We start from the raw sequence: 20,513 nt of genomic DNA on the forward strand, positions 1-20,513 counted from the left end.
CAGGAGGGAGGGGTGGCCGCGATCTGACAGCACTGCCTGAGAATACAGCGAGAAGGTCGCCCTGGATAAATGAGCTTTTCATTCAAAGCTAATGCTGGCACATTTGCCTCTCCGCATGCGGACCCTGTTGGCTTTGGCAGGCCAAGTGCAGCTGAGCAGCAGCACTCTGCAAACACAGAGGAGATTCCTCCTCTCCTCGCTCCTCATAGGCCTGTCCTCGCCTCCCTTTCCTCTCTTCTTCAGTTTCTGAGCAGGAGAAATTCTCCATGGCACCTGGGAGTGGTGAACCTACTGGCCTTCCAACATTAATTCCTTCAACACACTGGCCTGCGCTCTCAGACTTGCCTCAGTGTAACTCAGCTTTAGGTTGGCTCCCTTTCCCTGAAATCAATACATTACTCTCTCAACCGCTCATTCACCACAAAAATCTTTATTCACTTTAATAGAGCTGTGGGAAAGTCTAGTCAAATCCAGACCACAGCAACATAACTAACGGGGCACAGAAAAGTAGTTTGGGATTTTGCAGGCTGCTGGTTCTGCAAAGTTCCTGCCAACATCTTGAAATGAACAAAAAAGACATCAACTAAAGATATTAAAGGGGAAATAAACTGTTAGGCAGAGGGCCCTCTATTTAGAGTCAAGATGCAAACGAAGGATCTTATTTTCGTAATAACCTCGTCAACCCTCATTACCCATTAACAGCTGTTCTGCTTATGGAAGGATTCAGATATGCCAAATGCTGTAATATGAAATGAGAGAGAAAAAAAAAAAAACAGTGATGAAATATTCATCCAAAGGACCCCTACAGTCAGGCAGAATTCTGACCAGCAATTAACAATCATGCTGATTCAATAGGGGATTACGTTTCAAAAACAAACAAAGAAAATTACCAGCATCTTGAAACCCCCTGCTGGGAGAACTGGCCTCCACAATTAAAATGATTTCAGATTTCCTCCCTGGGCTCTGCCTTTGCCTGGAACAGCACTCTTGTACTGGTCCCATGGATCAAAGCTGAGATTAATTACAGAGCTAAAGCCTGTCACTTTCCCTCCTTTAGTCAAGAGCATGACGTGCCCTGTTTATCAGCAGTGAGGTTTTCTTGCAGGCAGCAGCCCCAGGGCAACGTTCGCACACCACTCTCTAAATCCCAGGCTGCAGTTCACCAAAGTGCTGCTCTACAGACGCACGCTGCAACAGTAATTTCAGCCATCAACAAGGGATGCCATTTATTAATGCTGCTTAAGAAATGCAGTAAACAATTCTCAGATGATTCAACCCCGCACCACCCTCAACCCCACCCGCACAATCCCTGCCACCAGCGCGCACCCCCCCCCCCCCCCCCCCCCCCCCCAGAGTATTTGTGTTAGGCTAATGTGCTAATGATTAGAGCCCCCTCATCTCTACCTCCTGCAGTTTCTTAAAGAGCAGCACAGAAGAATAACAAACAGCTGGCCGCCACAGGATTCCAGACCTGCTAACACCAGCACCAGTGACTGGCATAAGGAAGTTACACCCACCCCAAAATAATATACACTGACACAGTGATGGCAAATCTCCAAAGCACTCCCAAAGACTTCCAAATGACTGTTTGACTGCTCTTTATGTAGAAAATACACCAGGGTTTGGGGAGGGTCTGGTTGACTCTGAAACAGGCAGTGAAAAGCCACTTTTATGAAATAAAAGATGTTAAACTAAATACTCTTACTCAGTTGTTAACTAGTATGCATAGTTGGTCTTACGAGCCTGTGTACTCCCCCACACTGCCTTATTGGCAGATTTAGAGTGAAGGAGGCAGATATAAAATGAATGTGATCTTGATGTACCATGCTGGTGAAACATTATGGGTTTAAGGTATTTCAACAAACAAATTATGGCTGCAAATAACCCTCATGGGCTTGGCTGACTAGGGACGGTTTAGTTTTTAAATGCCAACGTGAAGCAGAGATGAAGCTCCTGGTGATTTTTGGAGCTCAACACAGGAAGACTAAGCAAAAGCAACGAGCACAGGGACTCTGGAGCCAAGCTGTGCCTCACGTTTTGCTAACATATGCCGAACCAGCACGAAAGGACACAATCACTTAAAATAAGTGTACAATAAAACCACAGAGTCTTACAAACAAATAAATATGATTTCTAGTGGGAGTCAGAGCGTGTACAGAAGTAGTTCTAAACGGTACAGGCAATACATCAAAACAAGAAGACAACACAGTAACACCTGTTCCGGGTTTGCGTTGCCACCCCTCTCCAAGACAAATATAGTTGCTCTCTCAGCTTGTCACGAGGTGACCTGCTTCCTCAGCAGAGCTGCTGGAGGCCTCTGGAGACGGCCCTCCACTGATGTCAGCGCAGCTGCATTCCGCTGCCAGGCTTGCCCATCAAAGCGCAGTCGCCTCCGGCACGCCACGGCCGGCCCTGGGGAGGCCTCTCACGCGCGCGGGCACACGTGCACGTGCGCACGCCCCCGGAATCCTCCACCAGCTACGCTATGCTAATGTGTGTCTAATTTCTTACCCCCCCCTTCTACTGTCACTTAGACAAACAGAGGGAGCCAGGTACATCAGGAGTGGTGGTGGGCTGATTTTTATGAATTATGGAGAGTGCTGCAAGGCACACCGCTTTCTCCTTAATTAGCTTTGAGTGCGCAGGGCGCCTCTATGGGAAGCCTAGAAGCGGCATGTAAGACAACTCCTTCTGTGCACACAGATACCCTGGGTATTCTGACCCGTACTGCGGCGGCCTAGGCTCCCACTGGGAGGCTACACCAGAACACAACGGCTGAGGGGGAGCATGGAGTTTCGTTAAACCGCCGCAATTAGTTTAACAAAAGGCTCCCATAAAGCAATTTAGACCAAACCAATAGTGAATAGGAAACGACTGTCATGTATTGCATCCTTTGAAAAATAAATTGTGAAGCTAGAGTAATACGAACATTACTTCACTGGCAATTTGGTGTATTTACATAGATCAGAGCAGGGAAAGGTCAGCTGAATCCTGACCTGGCTAATGAGTTCATTAATCGTACGCATGCCTGCATTAATAACAAGCAGTGATGACTGCAAAGAAGAAAAACACAGACACACACACACAGCTCTCAGAGCACGGCTACTCCATGAGCGTTTCATCACCCAGCAGACCAACATCACTGAAATATACGTCAGTAAGATAATAACAGGTAAAATATAACTTCAACCCTGTTTATTGGTGCAAACCAACCAGGCGTGAATATAACAGCAAGTCTACATCATAAAACAGACCAGAGAGAAAAGCAGAGTGATTATTAAACGTTAACAGTGGGATATTAAATATCTAATTGGCAGGGGGAATTTAGCCTTAATTGCCTGGGATGATACCAATCAAAACAATGGCAGCACGGATCACTTCACAAGTTAATGGCAGGCAGCGGCAACATTCCTGTAAAACTTGCAATTAACTTGACAGCTTATGCTCAGGAGGAGCAGGCACTCTCTGGCAGCTGGCTTCTTTACCGCTGTCTGCACTCGAAAAGGGGGAGGGGGGGGGCTTCAGATGTTGGAATGTTGGGAATATGTATGGCAATATACTGGGCTAATATCGCTCGGCATTCTTCACCTGTACATGCCTGTATGTCTGGAGCAGAGCTAGCTTACTAACACTAGTAAGGCAGTGTTCAACTGGGTCACTGGAGCAGTGAGTTGTAGTGTTGCTTTAAAGTGGCACTAGATGTGATCAAAACAATTTAAAATCTAAAACGCTTAAAAATGTTTGATGGCTTTGATCCAGTAAGACAGCTATAATCAGAAATCCTTGGTAGCCCCTATGAAATCTGCTTTGAAAAACTGACAAGACCTAACAGAGTTCTTTTTTCATATGAACATCAACAGAGCATCACTGCAACATGATGCAACAGAAAGATTCACATGCTATTGTGAATGGGGCTTTAGAAAGCCCAGCAGCATGCCTAGATTATATATTTTTCTGTTTACGATGGAGCTAAGAAGAAGTTGTACAGTTTTTCAGTTACCACATTACCCAAAATAAATACCTACTAAAACACTTTAAACCAAGTGCTTCAGGGGTGTGTAAATGCAAGTGACTAGATGTTAGCTCACGAGTGATAACCCAGTTGGCAATGATATCTAGTACCTGGGATAGACCAGCATTACAAAGGAAATATTGGTGGTTGGGACAGCATATAATTAGCTAAGACAACCATCTACTAGTGAAAGCAATTCAATAGCTTTTCAGGCAATGGGTTTGATATGTCTTATAGTTTGATATAGGACTAAACACCACAGATGTTTCCAGAAAGCGGGTGTCGTAAATTGCACGGTACAAGCGGACAGAGGCATGTGACAGTGGACAGGAGTCCGCTGACAGGGGTGCTGACATCAGCCACTCATTTGAGCTATAACGGTGTCAAAGAACATGCACCCATTAAACACCAAGCTGCAAAACACCCCTGCCTTTCAAATACTGCCCTGAGAAGCTTCCCTTCAGGGATCTGGCCACAATGTGAGAGATTCCAGAAGCATTTGGGTCATTTTTCCACAGAATGATGGATGGTACAATTTTGCTGTCCTTGTTGCCACCTTCAACAGTCTTGAGTGAGATATCTAATGATTCCTAACCAAGAAAAATGAATTTTATTAAAGTGGGCCAGTATTTATAGTTGATTTTAAGCAGAGTGTGCAGACACAATTACACACACACACAAAAAAAACAGGTCACTCTCAACTTAAATTCAACATAGATCGAAGGACAACAGAATAATGAAACCCTTAAAAAATGTCTAGAGATGAGATTCGTTTAAGCACATTTAATGACAAGCAGAAAGTCATCTGTAGCAATGCGGCAATGAATTTCCCCCTCGAGCCAGCTCTTTTACAGAGAATATCTCAGAGATTAAAACCAGACTGAAAAACGCATCCCTGGTGGTCCTTTCAATAACCAGGAAACCAAGTGCCTCTTGCCAGCTTTGGCCTGTCTTCTGCTCATTTTGCTACAGGAACCAAGCATTTGTGGGCAGCCAAAATTCCTTTTGTGTCCTCAGTAGAAAGGCCAACACTCCTGTCATCTTCTGAAAGCAGAAGACTCTTTAAAATGTTCACCAAGCCACTCTTGCATTCCCCTTCAACCTCACACTCCCTTCAGCTTCACCACTTCGAATGACCAATCCAAGCATGCTCCATTACAATCACAACTGCAACGAAAAAACTAAAATGCCACTTGATTAGTACAGAGTATCGACCCCGCCAGTGTGGCCTTCAACTCCCCTCATGTATCTCTGCACAGTGATGTCCTGCTGAGTGAATCAGACAATGGTCCCCCCTGCCCCGCATGAACTGCAACTTTGATGGAGGACTGGGAGGATATTAATTTGCCAATTAAAGCCAAGGCTTTTTCTTATGGGGTCAGACGGATGATCTGACCACTCCAGCAGGATTAACTCTTCTGTTCCTTTATGGAAATGACAGGCTTTAAATGGCTTTAAAGGGCGAAGAGGAAGATTGGTCTGACGAAACTACCATCCCTTCTAGAAAAAGGGGTCAGTAACTTTTACCCAGACAACCCCTCACGAATTTGGGTTAATAAAAAATGTTTTTTAAAAAAATATTCGGTTACAGCCAATCAGACAATGCAACAAGATGCATTTCTGTGAATGGCTCCGAAAAGGATTTTGTCTTTATCTACGCCCTAATGATAAAGACTTGTTCCATTAATAACCATGATTTTTTAAACCATTTATTTAATAATGATATAGCAATGCATAAACACTGTGTGCGTAATTTGTGAAGTGAATTGTATATATATTTGTCATTTTAAGTGGCATTCATGCAAAAACACATAACTAAATGGATCACAAATTTTCTCATAACTGCACTTATGCCACCATACTACAACAACAACAACAACAAGGCCCAGGAAATGAACGCCTCGACTAATTGTGTCAGCAACAACAAGAAGCACCCATCTGGTGCATCAGTGTCGAGGCTGAGCCTCAGTTTGGGAGGCTGTGCTGGAGAGCCCAAGCCCAGGACGGCTCCAGCATCCCGAGGCCTGACACGCTCCCCCCCCCGGCAGCCTGCCGCACTGCAGGGAGCTGCTGTATGCGCGAGATGGGAAGGAGCAGCCTGTTAGTATCTTGTCTGTCACCTGCTGTGTGTCACCAGGCTCCTGTCATTTCCTCCCATTCATTTTTCACAGGCACTCAACACTTAGATTCACACTCGCCTCCATACACTCCCCCCCACACTGTCACTTTGGGAAGTCAAAAGGAAGACTAAAAGACCAGCACTGGAACTACTAGATAGTGGGATATGTTCATCATCCAAAATTTATATAACCCATTTCTCCTGCTTCTGAGAATGGGCTGTCAGTAGGTGCTGAAGTTTCATGAACTCAATTTTAAAAAGCTCTTCAAATTTAATCACTGCAAAGCAGACATCAGTTAATCTGGGATGTAGATGTGCACAGGAACTCTAACATTTCAGAGTTAATTCAGGGAACAACTGATGTGGAATAATCATATAATAAGACCAAAAAAATCTTAGTTACAAAATTGTGTACAGCTAACAGTAGACAATGGAACATTATGGCTCATTGAATTAAGATCTGAGAGGATAATAATTCAACATCATGTCCCCAGTTGCCATTTAGAATTGTTAACATCTCTTGGGCTGCTCAGGAACATCTTCTGCAGAAGTGCAAACACATGTCCAGAACACGCCTCAGTTCTACTCGCCCACGAGCAGGTCTGGACGCTGCATGGGACTGGCCTGAGGGCCGCGGGCCAGCATAACTTCCGCTCTGTCATCTGTCCACATCAGTCAACTTGCTGGTGGACACTCTTCCTCAGTGCTGGATAAAGAGCCTCTCTCAGACATGCGCTCCAGGCAGCGCAGCCGAACCGGCCTGCAGAACTCTGGGACCTGAGGGGCCGTGGAGCCTTACAGGCTGGCCCAGCGGGCACCGCCCTACTGCTTCAGCTCTCCAGCTGGGGCCGCACGAGAAGCTGGGCTTTCCACGCTCTCAAACGGCACTCGACGTGACAGGTAGAGTGTGACGACGCGGTCACTGACCCAGTAGGTGCGCGGAGTACATTTTTCCACAAACACAGAGATGTTAATGGAGGGAAAAAGTGCTGCTGTTGCAATGGATGACATTCGAAAAGTGTTCGAGGTGCTACAGATAGCTTAAACAGGAGGGAAATGACTCATTTCCTGGACCACGTCCTGAGCGAGGAAGAGGAAAAATCCGACGTTGATAATAGGATTTGCCGAGCGAGGGACACTGAGGAAGGACTGTCTGTGCTATATCAGGAGCCCGTCCTCATGCCAAGTGAACAGCTTTGTTAGTGCTCCAGTTCTGAGACCCACTGGGGCCCTGGGTGCTTAGCGAGGTGGCGTGTCATGAATACTGAGAGGGCAACTACAAAGCTCCTCATCCTGTAGAATAGAGCATTATAGAAGGAGTGGCAGGATCGAGCTGGACCAGCCTTCAGCCACGTCCTTTCAGAATCCCAAGGAAATGTAGGTCAAGGCCCTAGCAAGCAAGTGACTAACTATTAAAAACAAAAGTAAGCTAAAAGGGGTGTGTGTGTGTGTGTGTGTGTGTGTGTGTGTGTGTGTGTGTGTGTGTGTGTGTGTGTGTGTATGTGTGGTGGGGGGGGAGGGAGCGAGCAAGAGAGAGAGAGAGAGAGAGAGAGAGAGAGGGAAATAGAAAGTGTGTGTGTGGAGCGAGAGAATGAGTGCTACATATTCCACCCTTGGGACTTGAAACACACATTTCGTGCCAATATGTCTCATTCAATCTAAATTCAAATCATTGGGAGGAAAATGACAAATCAAGCTCCCCCCCCCCCCTCGCAACCACTAATGTTAATCAACAAGCATCTCAATGCATACTTATGAGTGACTATCCACTCTACTCATCTCCCCAGTGGCTATGGGTGCGCCTCTGGGAGTAAACGGCGTGATATGGAAATCCACACAGCCCATAGCCTGTGTCTGTAGCTAGTGTGATATCACTGGTTTACTCATGACACTGGGTTTTTTGTGTAGGAGGGTGACACAAGGCTGATGTCCCTTCATCTTTATTTGGCTGGATCAGGGTGCAAAGCCACACACTGCAGTACACAGCCCGGATCCTAAATAAAGACATTCTTTAATTAAGACGCAGTCAATTTGACTCAGGGAGTAGTGAGAATTACGACCACATTACCAGTAACTAAACCCATTGATTGACTCTGGAGTTGCTTATATTGAGAAAAACAAGACTTGGTTTGGGCTCCAATTAAAATAAAAGCTTATCTAATTTCCTAGATCAACTGATGATTAAAAGAATACAAGCTCCTTTTAAGCTCTAAAAATGCATCTTTAATGGAACAATAAATAAATAAATAAATAAATAAATGCAGCACATCTGCCTCATTGAGAAGACATAAGGCTATCGTGCCACCAGGCACCTCATACATTCCTGCATTATTTTTCAAATGCCCCACGCAATTAACTACAAGCTGCTTGCAGGTCCACGGGTATCATCTATAATCTATTTAGGAGATGCCTATAAATCTCTGAACCACTGGCAATAAACCATGAGCTGACTATACTGCATGGGCTCCCCCCTTCTTTTTCCCCTTCTGCTGCTAACCACACCACCCTACCGCTCGCCCTCTCCTCCTGCGCCGCGGAGGCAAGCCGTGCCCGAACGCATGTAAAAAGGTCAACCATATTGTATCTCTGAATATGCTTGTGTGTGTGCAAATGATCGGCGACAAGTTTCTCATTGTGGGTCTGTTACTAGCGGGGAGGAAAGAGGTCCCTTTCTGCCATATTCTTCACGCCTCATTGCCTCCTCCTCCACAATCAGCCCCTTCTTTAGCGCGATAGCGAGTGAGAGCGAACAAAAGACAGAGTCTATTTATATCTCCCCCCAGCAAGCCCTTCTCTATGCTTGCCTGCAGTTAATCATTATTCATAATGCGGGGGATGCGTCACCTTCGCTATGTCACGTAACACTAAGTGCTGGAAGGATCCAAGAGTTCTGTGTTCATCACCATTTGTCACATCCGAACAGCCGTCTCTATAAGTGTGCGCTCGCGCGTGCACGCGCACCATGTCACTGACTCTGACCTTTCCACAGCAGCTTCAGGCCTGAATCATCCCTGTGGCCTTTGGAACAATGCTGTGCCATATTGTGTAGCATGAATGTCACACACACAGGAGCAGAGGGCCTATATGGCTATCTGCACTAACAGCGACCACGGTGTAATTTCAAGGGCAGGCCGAGGACCATCCTCATCAATTAATCAAGACCTTCAAATCTACAGTGCAGCCCTGCACAATCGCCTCATTGCTCAATTTTACACATACTGCATTAGCGCATTCGCACTAAATAGCTCGGCCGCTGGCCTTTACCGTGCATCACATTTAATCAAGCTGATCGCGTGATGGAATATTGTCGTGTGCATGAATGTGCGACTATGTTTTAATAACATAAGACATGTTATTAACATCATTTAATAACCAGACAAAACTCGAATAAACTCGAAGATCCCCTAAAACACTCCTGACTGTGTATAGTGGCGGGTAAACCAGCAGGCATGTGAGATGAAGAGGTCAGGAGATAAAAGAAGGGTTCTCTGCTGAACGAGAGCGCTCAGAGAGAATGAGGGTCCCTGCTGTGATGCCTCTGAACTGATCCCACTCCAGATTAGAGCTGGAGGGAACTGCACTGTGTCCACTCACACATGCACCAACACCAGTCGGGAAATATTAGCTCTGATGGCGGATGTGTGTTCTGGCTGCAGACGGATCTGTCCACCTCAACACAGTGGGAGGGGGGGAGAAAAAAAAAAAAAAAAAGTTATTCTCCTCTGACTACTGTAGTAAATGAGGATATGGCAGGGTGGGGAACAAATGAGCAACAGAGAGAAAAAAGGAAAGAGAAAAACAGAGACAGAGAGAGAGAGAGAGAGAGAGAGAGGAAAAAGGAAAAGGTGTGATGTCAGGTTTTTTTGTTTTTTTTGAAAACTCGCACAAGAGATGTGGGTGTAACCTGTAAGTGGCCTGTGCTCATGAAGCCTGCAGCCCTTCCCTGAGCAGACGGAAATAGCTGCTGCTCCACTGCTCTCCTGGAACGCAGAGGTGCAGACCCGGCCTCGGCCGTGGCCGCAGCCCCTCACTTTTAAGGAGTTTAATTGTCTGTGACCCTTCCCCTCCTCAGGATGGAAATAAACAGTCCTTGGCAAGTGAGCCGTCTGAAAACCAGCAGTGGCTTTTAATGTTAACGTTCAATTAACCTTGTGTCCGAGGAGTGGAGGAACGTGCTTAACGACGAAGCTGGACTCGAGCCTCACAAGGCCCATCACCTCCTCCCAACTACCTGCAGCAGCGTCCCAGTCATTAATCAGCCCGCACCCCGCACCGGAGGCAAAGAGGCCTTCATTAAAGCTGCACGCCGAAGAAACCCATCCACAGACAGAACAACAGGGAGGAGTTTCACATGCACACACTCACACCCTCCCGCACACCTAAATCTTCCGACGGTGTTGTCTGAAATACAATCAGACAGCAAGGTTTCCAGACAATCTCTCACTTTCCCCGTGTGCAGTAGTGAATATAGGACACAGATGTTGTTGCCATTCCGCGCCAAGAGTTTAGGGATCCCTGCTCTGCCTCTTGTTTATAGGATCTCAGAGCCAAACAGTCTTCAGAGGTTCCACAATTTCCCTAGTTTTCCACTGAAATATCCTTTTGTGCCCAGGGTCTGTCTAATACACGTCTGCAACATTCGCTATTTCTCTCACCTTTGACTAGAAACGGATCTGCAGTGAGAGTGGGGGAAAAAGATATAAACTATCTATCAAGAGAGGTCGGTTGAACATTAGACCTTATTCAAAAGAAAGCAAAAATACCAAGCTGAGTCAAATATGAGGTCATGGAATGTTTTGGTCTTCTAGTTTGATGTCTGGTTACAGGCACCAACTTTTCCCCAATTTAAGTTTCCTTGCAAAAAAAATGAACCGGGAAAGGCCTTTGTGTGCCGAAGACAGCGAGGTGATTTTCTGCGTAGAGGAGTTCCAACTACACAGTACACATGTGTTTCTAATAACGCACTGGTGTTCGAGACCAAGGCTGGGCTCCATCACCACTCCTGAAAAGAATCTGGAAAGGAGACATGGGCCAGTGATGGCTGCATGGAAGAAAAAAGGGAGAGAGAGAGAGAGAGAGAGAGAGAGAGAGAGAGAGGGAGAGGGTGAGAGAGAGAGAGAGAGGGTGAGAGAGAGAGAGGGTGAGAGAGAGAGACAGAGAGAGACAGAGAGAGAGAGAGACAGAGAGAGGGAGGGAGAGAGAGAGAGAGAGAGAGAGAGAGAGAGAGAGAGAGAGAGAGAGAGAGAGAGAGAGAGAGAGAGAGAGAGAGGGAGAGAACTGGTTGAAAAGTAAAAGCCTGCAGAAACAAAGATATCCCTGTAGGCAATCTGTGCAAACTTCCTTCTGCGTGCCTGGCGAGGTGCTAAAAATCTCCGCGTTGACCTCAGGAACATTGCGGGGACTCTGCATAATTAATGCAAGTGACAGGCTGAATTCATCTGGCACATGCCATGTGGCGAGAGTCAGATGTTTTTCTCAACAAGTTGCTAGTCTAAATGATGCCAGAATGTTTTAATTACGCAAGCTACACGCACTCCAACCCCTGCATTCAGACGGAGCTGTTCCAAACGCTGAGTCTCATGAGCATAAATTGCTGTTATCTGTTTTGAAAAGTTTAAACTGAAACACTCTAAAAACACCATCGTGTTCAAACAGCATTAAGTAGTGTTACAACAAGGGCTCATATGGTGCCACTGGCGTTGCCGCAACATTCACCATTTGAAGCTTCCACATGACGCCAGAGTAATTCTATCTGACTAGGGCTACTACAAATGCCCTCTGCTGGGTACTATAACTGGATTGCATTCAAATGCAATTTCATTTGTTTCACGGGTTCTCGCTACTCCTACAGGCACTGTACAATAACGCAGATCTCTGTTCACCCTCTGTAGGTTGTTTGGCAGCCCCCCTGGGGATACCAAGTAAATCGGAATCAAAATACAGATTTATAGCAAATGGTTCTCTTTAGCCTATAGTGTGTATGCTTCGCAAACTCTCAGAACACAAATCTGTTATGGTGTGAAGACGGCTCCCTGCTAGCCTGCTAATCACATGACCGTCCACATGGCTTCAGGAAATGCAGGCAGAGGAAGCAACCTTAAGCATTCTTCTCACTACCTCAGAACAAACCAGCACACTGCCTCAAGTCAAGGACCACCACACTGCCTCAAGTCAAGGACCACCAGAAGCCATGGCTTGCTGCAATATACTTTCCATTGCATCACATTCTTCTGGTTTGAATAGATCATTCTCTCTCTCATAACTCCAACCTGCCTCATCATCCTTCACTGTACCCAACATGCTTTGCCCAAGCAGGGATGGCCCAAACTCAGGAGGCAGCCCCCGTGAACCTGTGCACACGGCAGAGAGGACCAAGCACATCCCTGGCCACGGCTTTGATGTGCAGGGCTCCAGAGGAGCAGCGGCCACGTTCGTCATGCCCCTTAAAGAGAATGAGAGATGGCTTCCCCTAGCAGGTGAGAGCCTTCATCTGCACTGGCCCTCAGGGACACAGGGTACGCACAGGAACAGACCGCACGTCTCCCGCGCACTCCCCCATTCAGACACATCAAAGAGCCATCCGGAGAGGCTTAGAGCTCAGCCATTAATAGAATTCAAATGACACCCGTGGCTTTTTTTTTTTTTTTTTTTTTTTTTTTAAGGCGAGGGTGGTGGAGAGTGAGCTTTGGTACAGGAGGAAATGATTTAACAGCTGGTCTTTGGGGAAGAGCAGGCTTCCTGTGAGCGCTTCTTTCGAGTTCTTTAGCGAGGACATGAAGCTACAACACCGTAACACAAAAGAGCAAACAGAAGAGGAGTTCTAAAAGAGTTGGAGAAGAAAAGGGGGCAGTGGTGGATTTCGCAACCAGCCAGAAAGAGAGCAGATTACAGGCAGGAGGGAAGATGATACAGAAGGCGATAACTCTGCCTTAGTGATGATGGGGGGGGGGGGGGGGTTAGGGGGCTTGTGCAAGCGTTCCAGCCACCTCTCTTGGACAGGTATCAGGAGCGGAGCTCTCTCTCCCTCCCACGCCTTGGCTGACGGTGCCGGGGGCGAGACCGCCCTCCTACCAGAGCACCTCATCTCCACCCGCCTGCTTTGATGTGGGCTCAGAAGGCAGCCCATGTCATTGCGCTTGAAAGCTCTCGCTTTTTCCACGCCACCGCTACACGGGCGAAGGTGCTCCTGGTGTTCCGGGCGCTGCCGGGTTGGTAATCTCAAGGGCCCGGTTCCGTGTCATGCTGCCTTTCTGGCTGGCACGTGCGGCGGCTTGGCTTTGAAGAGTCGGGCTCGGCTGTCCGATTAAGCAGAGGCTCAACATCCCATGCGTGGGAGCGGGCCACCGACACAGAAAACCCGCTTCAAACAGACGCCTTTCAGACGCGGCGTTGTGTGCGTCGGGCGACAGGTGAGGAACCATGTCAGACAGGACAGGCATAATCGCAAAGGCATTTACGCACAATCCACTTAGGAAAATGAACATTTGAAATCATCCAGTGCAAGAGGAACCGAAATGAATAATCACTTCTGTCTGTCCTTCGAGGGCATATCTGGGTCAGAATGGATGTGCTCAACAACAGTAAGGATTCAAGCAATTACGTAACGAAATTGCAGTTGCATTCCCTGGCAGACGGTCCGGCGCTGACCCCTGGCCTTGGCTCATTTTGGCTTGCCTTCATTTTTCAGGATAATATGTACATATTATGTGACTGGCTTTGTGATGTAATTCATCCACAGGTTTGGCTCCAAGCGAACATCGCAAACTCTGCAGGGGAACTGAACTCACGGGCCCAACATTCGCCCCTTTAATGGAAGCACTGGAGTGCCTCGACTACAGAAGAGCTCCCGGAGCATTCAGATCTCCGCGCTCCCTAGTCACCTGGAAGAGCTGGACTGTGAGGAAACACCACATGTCGGTCTCTCGTGCCGAAGGAGGGAGAGGCCACCGCCCAGATGGCTGCGCGTGTGGGCTTCGTCTTGCTCTTTTGTGCTGATGGGCAACGTGGATTCATTTCCACAGCGATAGGGCTGTGGAACTGTTTCAGTTATTACCCTTATAAAGCTTCTGCCTGGAGACAGGCAAACGCGCAAGGCATGCGAGGAGGGAGCACGCGCACCCACGCCCTTCCGTTGCCGCAGTTAATGCCATGGCCACAATGTGCTGCACTTTAAAAGCTGCCAGTCAGCTTAATGCTATATTTACACCTAAATAAAATCAATTGGTCATACACTAGAACCCTCCACAGCAGCATCTCCAGACACAGCTTCACAATAAAGGGCTTATAAAGCTTATATTCTAAGGGAAATGGCTGTCAGCCCTGACTGTATTACATCAGTAATAACTAACCAAACATATTGTCCCAATAAGATGATCTATATATTGCTGCAGCTCGCCTCTGCAGTTTTCCACAGTTAGACAAGCATGACACACTTAGACAAGCGTGACTTGGGGGCCTGTAACTTCAATTCTGCTTTATTTGAGGAACTGCGGTCTGCATAGATCAAAGCTTAGCGATAATTCATGCAGATGCGAGTATGTTGCTTGTGCTGGAACCGTGTGCGCTGGAAGACAAACCTGGGCGACTTTCATCGAGTTCTGGGTGGCACCACCAGCGCGGTACTCCACTGCGAACTTCTTCACGATCTCTTCGAACCTAAAGCACGAAAAGAGGAAGAGGACAAAAATTATTTGCTGAAATTTACCCATGGTGCAAACCACAAACAAAATAAATGGGGATTAATTGTAAAATGTTGAAACAAAGATGAACGCTTCATGTTTGCACAGGCCCTGTCCAGAGTGTCTCTGTAAAACCACAATGTTAACCAGTGGAGATACACCGAGAACAGGAAACCTCATACACTGTAAACAGGAAATAGAGGACTTGTAGCCTTGTGCCGGAGGGCAGCAAGCCATCTAAAAATGTGCATGTGTGCTGAACTTCTGCACATTTCATGCACATATGCACAAACACACGTTAGCACACACAGACACACACACGCACAAACACACATGCACAAACAGCTCACTAAATGGGCATCATTACAGAGGGTAAAAAACAAAACATGACTTAATATGTGTTCAGACTGCAGCATGCAAATAAGCAAATCACTGAGGTGAGGTGACCTTACGGCCCGCTGCGTGTCTAACATACTCGCGTTCGAGTGGCACATCCCTTACAGATCTGCCCGCCAAATGCAGCACTAAACCCTCATCCACACCGCTGCTGTGCTCAGATGAAGCACATGCGTGCAGACGCATCAACCACATTACGTCCTGAAACATCAAAGTCAGAGAATGTTATGCAAACCATGAGCAGGAACCTTGACGGAACGCAGCACACGATGCCACGCGGACCAGGCTGTGCAGACCGCACGGTGATTCATGGGAAGCGGATCAGGTTCCATTAGCGCCAAGAGGCGTCTGAGCTGCAAACAGGCCGCCTCTGGCCCACAACTCTTCCGGCCAGAGCAGGGGCACTTAGTCCTCCAAGCCCCCCCAACCCCAAATCCCTCACTCCTCCAGATACAGTGTTGTCAGTGAGGAAAGGGCCTTCAAGCAACACTTCCCAGCTGGGATGTGGGGACCTGGGGGTGGCAGGAAGAGATCTGCAGGGGCTCTGCTTTAGCGACGAGAGATCACACATAACTATACAGCTAAGTGCTTCCTTTGGCGACATGAACGTCACACACTTGGCAACAGAAGGCAGAGGTGGGAGGCAGCCAGCGCGCGGAGATTCTCCGAGATGCTGGCCGGCGACAAACGCAGTGCTTCCTCAGGTGCAGTGCTTCAAACACAGCACGTTCAAGTCTTTGAAGCTTCTGTAAACTGAGGAGTGACACCTTCTGGGCACACAGTCACGTGCCTCATCCGCATGTGACTCAGTGAAGGCGATGTGGTGTGTGTGAGTGATTGTGAGAGTGTGTGGGCACGTACAAAGGAAAAAACATTAACCATCGAAGGTCAGAGAAGATTAAAAATATAAATTAAAAAATGTGCTCTCGTTTCTGAACATAATGGTAAATAGGTGTCCCTCACTATGACTTGCCCTGAACTAACAGCAGTCTCAATATGAGGTAAGGGCAATTAAAGGACATCCCCTCTGTACTGATGGGGTAAGAGTGGTGAGGAAGCAGAGAGCGCCCCCTGTCTGATGAGAAGGCTCAGGACTCTTCAAAGTGTGGGAACAGCACACACTTCCTCAGAAAGAAAAAAAAAAAAAAAACACCAGTTTAACCACAAAGCATGGGACTGAACTAAGCTAAGTCGAACCACAACCGCACAGACATACTTGCATACAAACCTCTCTTAGTTTTTATATTCTTATTAAGTGTTCACACTGATCAGAAGTGTGAACACTTAAGAAATTCCACATTCCATTTCCATCTCATGTTGGATTACACACACACACACACACACACACACACACACACACACAAAACCCCTCAAAGTACACTCACACCTAAAATTACAACATCACACATGCACACCCTACTAATTCTAAAGGCAGAAAGTATACGTGTTTACATAGCAGCTCGGGGGAGGGGTGGAGGAAACGCAGTGCAGCACACAGCGGGAAGTAAGAAACCAATGCTCAATACTCATGTGGCTTTTATGAACTGTACAGTAGCATGAATGGAGGCAGTGGATGTGACTAGACAAGCAATTCAAGCAAACAAACACTAAGTGTGCATGGAAAGGCACAGCCCGTGCAGGGGTAGAGCCTGCCGAAGCCGGCTCTCCTTCCACACTGGCGTGCCACAGCCTTACTACACTCCAGCTGAACACAACACTAATCGATTACTAAAGAAAGCCCCACATCGGCAAGCGTCAAACTTGGCAGCAGCGAGGCGGGCGGAGAGGGACTAGGCAGCATACCGCTTGCAAACTTAAGGTGGGGGGGGGGGGTTAAACTTCAGACACGGCTGCTGTATCTGTCACGCTGCACTACAGATCTCCAACCCTCAGCCACTGGAGAGCCGCAATTCACCAGGCACCCCATGTCAAACAGAACGACTGACCAGCACGGTCTGAGACTAAATTGCGATGATCGTTCACCCCATACATGCCTCTGCGCGGGAGAGGAACGGTTCCACCGGGCGAGCATCTCGTACAATTCCACAGCAGGGCAGCATGTGCACAGGGCGAGCAGCAAAGTGTTTCACTCTAAATGAGTGCAAGGAGCGAGTTACCATCTGAAAGAGCACCAAATGTTCACTTCTGAAAAAAGAGGGCACAGTAAGGAATGTCAGCCAACTCCCTTTGAAATGCTTCACCACAAATGCTACAAGGGTTGAAAAGAATGCACTTAAATGTCAAGACAGATAAAAGCGGAGCGCATGTTTCTCGCATGTGCTTGTAGTTAGACATATTAAAGCAAGATGAGAAAAGCGTGTCATTTCAAAATGGCAGAACACAACCTTTTTCAGGCTATGATGAAGGCCTCTGTTGTTTCGGATGGTGCTGATGCTCTGTTTGCACACATATAGTTGTTAGAAACATAACACTGGATGACCGGAGGATAGAAAGCTAGAGAGAGAAAGAGCAGGAGAGAGACAGACGGAGGAAGAGTGGGGGAGAGAAACTAAGAGCAAAGAGGACAAGAAGAACACATCGTGGCACTAAATCAAACCAGGTCAGGTCTTCTGTATTCTTCCAGATGATGGTTTGAAGCCCGACAGAGTTAATTAGATCTAAAATACGCTGATCCACTCCAATAACGTTGTTTTTGTCAACAGAGCTGGATACGATTAAAGAAGAACAAAGAGCCACTCACTCCAGTGCTGGGCAGCGTCTCTGCTCCCTCCGGGACACTGTGTGAACAGGTCTTCTAATGAGGGAAGCACACAGGTCTTGGCTAACGCACGCCACGCTCCTGACTAAAGCGACGGCTTTTCTCACGCGGCTGCTACGCCAGCAGACGTTCTGCGCAAACCATCAACAGACACCCCGCCGCAATCATCATTCATCTCATAAACCGACGTGGGAGTCAGAGATGGAGGGAAGACAGACTCTAAACCAACCAGTCAAGCAGTAACACAGACCGTGTTTGGCTTTGCAAGCCCTCAGCATCCAATGATTCATAGAGTCGCTCTTGACTGTTTTATGATGAGCTGCACAGTACTTTTTAAATGAACGCTGCAGAGTGAAACAGTCTACTACAGAGTTGCTAACTGCAGACTAAAGCAGCAGCCCGGCATTCTACCAAGTGGAAGACAATGTAATCACTACCATCACTGCGATTCTGTGTGCAGCTTGAAAACTGGGCCCATGCTAAGCATCTCATCATACAGACCATAAGTTTATGTTAATATGTGAATAATATCTAAAAAACAGGGTACAGTGAGAGAAGGTCTAAAAATGAGGGCTTCCAAAAAAAAGACTCGGTGAACAAACAAATTAAGATGTTTAAAATCTCAGATGACGAGGTTATTGAAATCAGTGAGCTCCATTTAGAAGCTCAGGAAGGCACAGACAAGAAGTACAGGTTAAACACCTAATTTAAAAGCAAAACACTTGAAGAGAGTGTTTATCCGGAGAGCACATTGCTTGTGTGTGTGTGTGAGTGTGTGTGAGAGAGAGAGAGCGCTAGAGATTCCCACGTGTGAAACGTCAGGTAAACTGGCAGCTGTCAAACAAGGAGCGAGAGTGAGAGGTCCACTGATCTGGTCCAGCTTGGCTCAGAAGCCTGTCTGGAGTGAAGAGTGCAGGGACCGAGAGCATGTCTTTACACTTCCACGTTTGCTTCTAAAAATTTATGTGGCATCTGTTTGAGCTATTGACATACAACCCTGACCTCAAGAGGAGCTGTCTTGTTTTCCCATCTGAGTCAATGGCAAATGATTTGATTTGCCGTCAAGAAAAGATAAATCCATGAAATATCACAGTAGTGGAACCAACGGTGAGCTGGTGTGTGTTGTACCTATGCACCCACACACCCACACAGACACACTTGGATTAATAGCAGAACGGTTTTAACCCCCTGTTGGGTGGCCAAGAGAAATGTGGATAAACTTTGCAGACTGCCAGACATGTCTGAGTTATGAAGTGAAATAGATGGGTTCATTTATTTGGAAATGCACATACCAGGTGGCAAGAGCACAGGACATTATTAATGTAGCTGTCATGTAAACTCCACATAAACATGGGAACAGAGAGGAAATGTACAATTTACAAGCATCTCCTCAGACCAATCCACAAAGCAGCCATTCACTGACCAAGGCCACCCTTTTAATAGAAACAAGGTGGGCAGCATGTGAACGTCATCATTAGCCTTTCAATAAACAAGTGAATTGCACAGCCTCGTTGCTAAACCAACATAGGATTTAACATTGGAAATGTATATTACAGAGCAAATAAATGCAAGGCAATTTTTTGTGTTTTATGATAAAGTTGTTTTTTTGTTTTTTGTTTTTTTTTTGCTGTTGCGACTGCAGCAGCTAAAAGCTGCATCACGGCTGCGACAGGCACTGCAAAGGGTGCCAAAACAGCGTGGCCCTTGGAGGAAAAAAAACCAAAAACAAACACTGGCAAAAGCCAAGTTTAGCGCAGAGAGATCAAAAGCACAGCTCATAAATCAGAGGCAGAGAGGGAGCAGGGGTAGCCGGAGCTAGGTCTGTGGGAGCGCGCTGAGCAGCGGGCAGACCTGCTGCTGCCGACACCCGGACCAAGGCGCTCTCTGCCCGCATGAGTCATTAACAGGCAGGCAGAACCGAGTGTCCCAGCTTTAAATGCCAGTCTCTAAAAATAAACCCCCAAACTGCAGGGCCAGCTAATGTCTCTCCATCAGTATTCCCTTTTCCTGGTGCAAGTGCCAGCCTTCGCACCAGCCCTGCACAAAAGCACTTTCCGCAGGAGGGTGGCCTCTTCTCAGTAATAATCACAACGCTGCTGGAACTTTCCAGGCCTCCCTCCCTCTCCCTCCTCCCCATCCTTGTCTGCCTGTCTCTCCCCCTCCGTCCCCCCCCCTCTCCCCTTCCGCCCCCCCTCTCTCTCTCCCCCCCTCACTGCTCCCCCATCCTTGTCTGCCTGTCTCACGCTCTCACGTCTCTCTCTCTCTCCCCTTCTCCCTCCCTCCCTCATCCTTGTCTGTCTGTCTCACGCTCACATCTGTCTCTCTCCCTCCCTCCCTCCTTCTACTCCTCCCTCATCCGTCTGCCTGTCTCACGCTCTCACGTCTGTCTCTCCCTCCTTCCCTCCCTCCCTCCTTCATCCTTGTCTGCCTCTCTTTCTCTCTCCGCCCCTCTCCCTCTACTCCTCCCCCATCCTTGTCTGCCTGTCTCCCTCCCTCTCCTTCATCCTTGTCTGCCTGTCTCATGCTCTCACGTCTGTCTCTCTCTCTGTCTCTCTCCCTCCCTCATCCTTGTCTGCCTCTCTCATGCTC

General features: G+C 47.4%; 1 protein-coding gene across 3 annotated transcripts in view; it reads right to left on the minus strand.

Moving 5' to 3' along the window:
* The window catches only part of adka (adenosine kinase a), a 105,769-nt gene that overhangs the window by 68,218 nt on the left and 17,038 nt on the right, over positions 1-20,513 (minus strand). For all 3 annotated transcript variants that reach the window (XM_027017633.2, XM_027017632.2, XM_027017634.2), the window contains exon 4: positions 14,708-14,786. In XM_027017633.2, the coding sequence (XP_026873434.2) occupies positions 14,708-14,786 (79 nt within the window). The remainder of the gene's footprint in view (positions 1-14,707; positions 14,787-20,513) is intronic.

Source organism: Electrophorus electricus, chromosome 11 (assembly GCF_013358815.1).
Source record: "Electrophorus electricus isolate fEleEle1 chromosome 11, fEleEle1.pri, whole genome shotgun sequence".
In the NCBI taxonomy this organism is placed as follows: Eukaryota; Metazoa; Chordata; class Actinopteri; order Gymnotiformes; family Gymnotidae; genus Electrophorus; species Electrophorus electricus.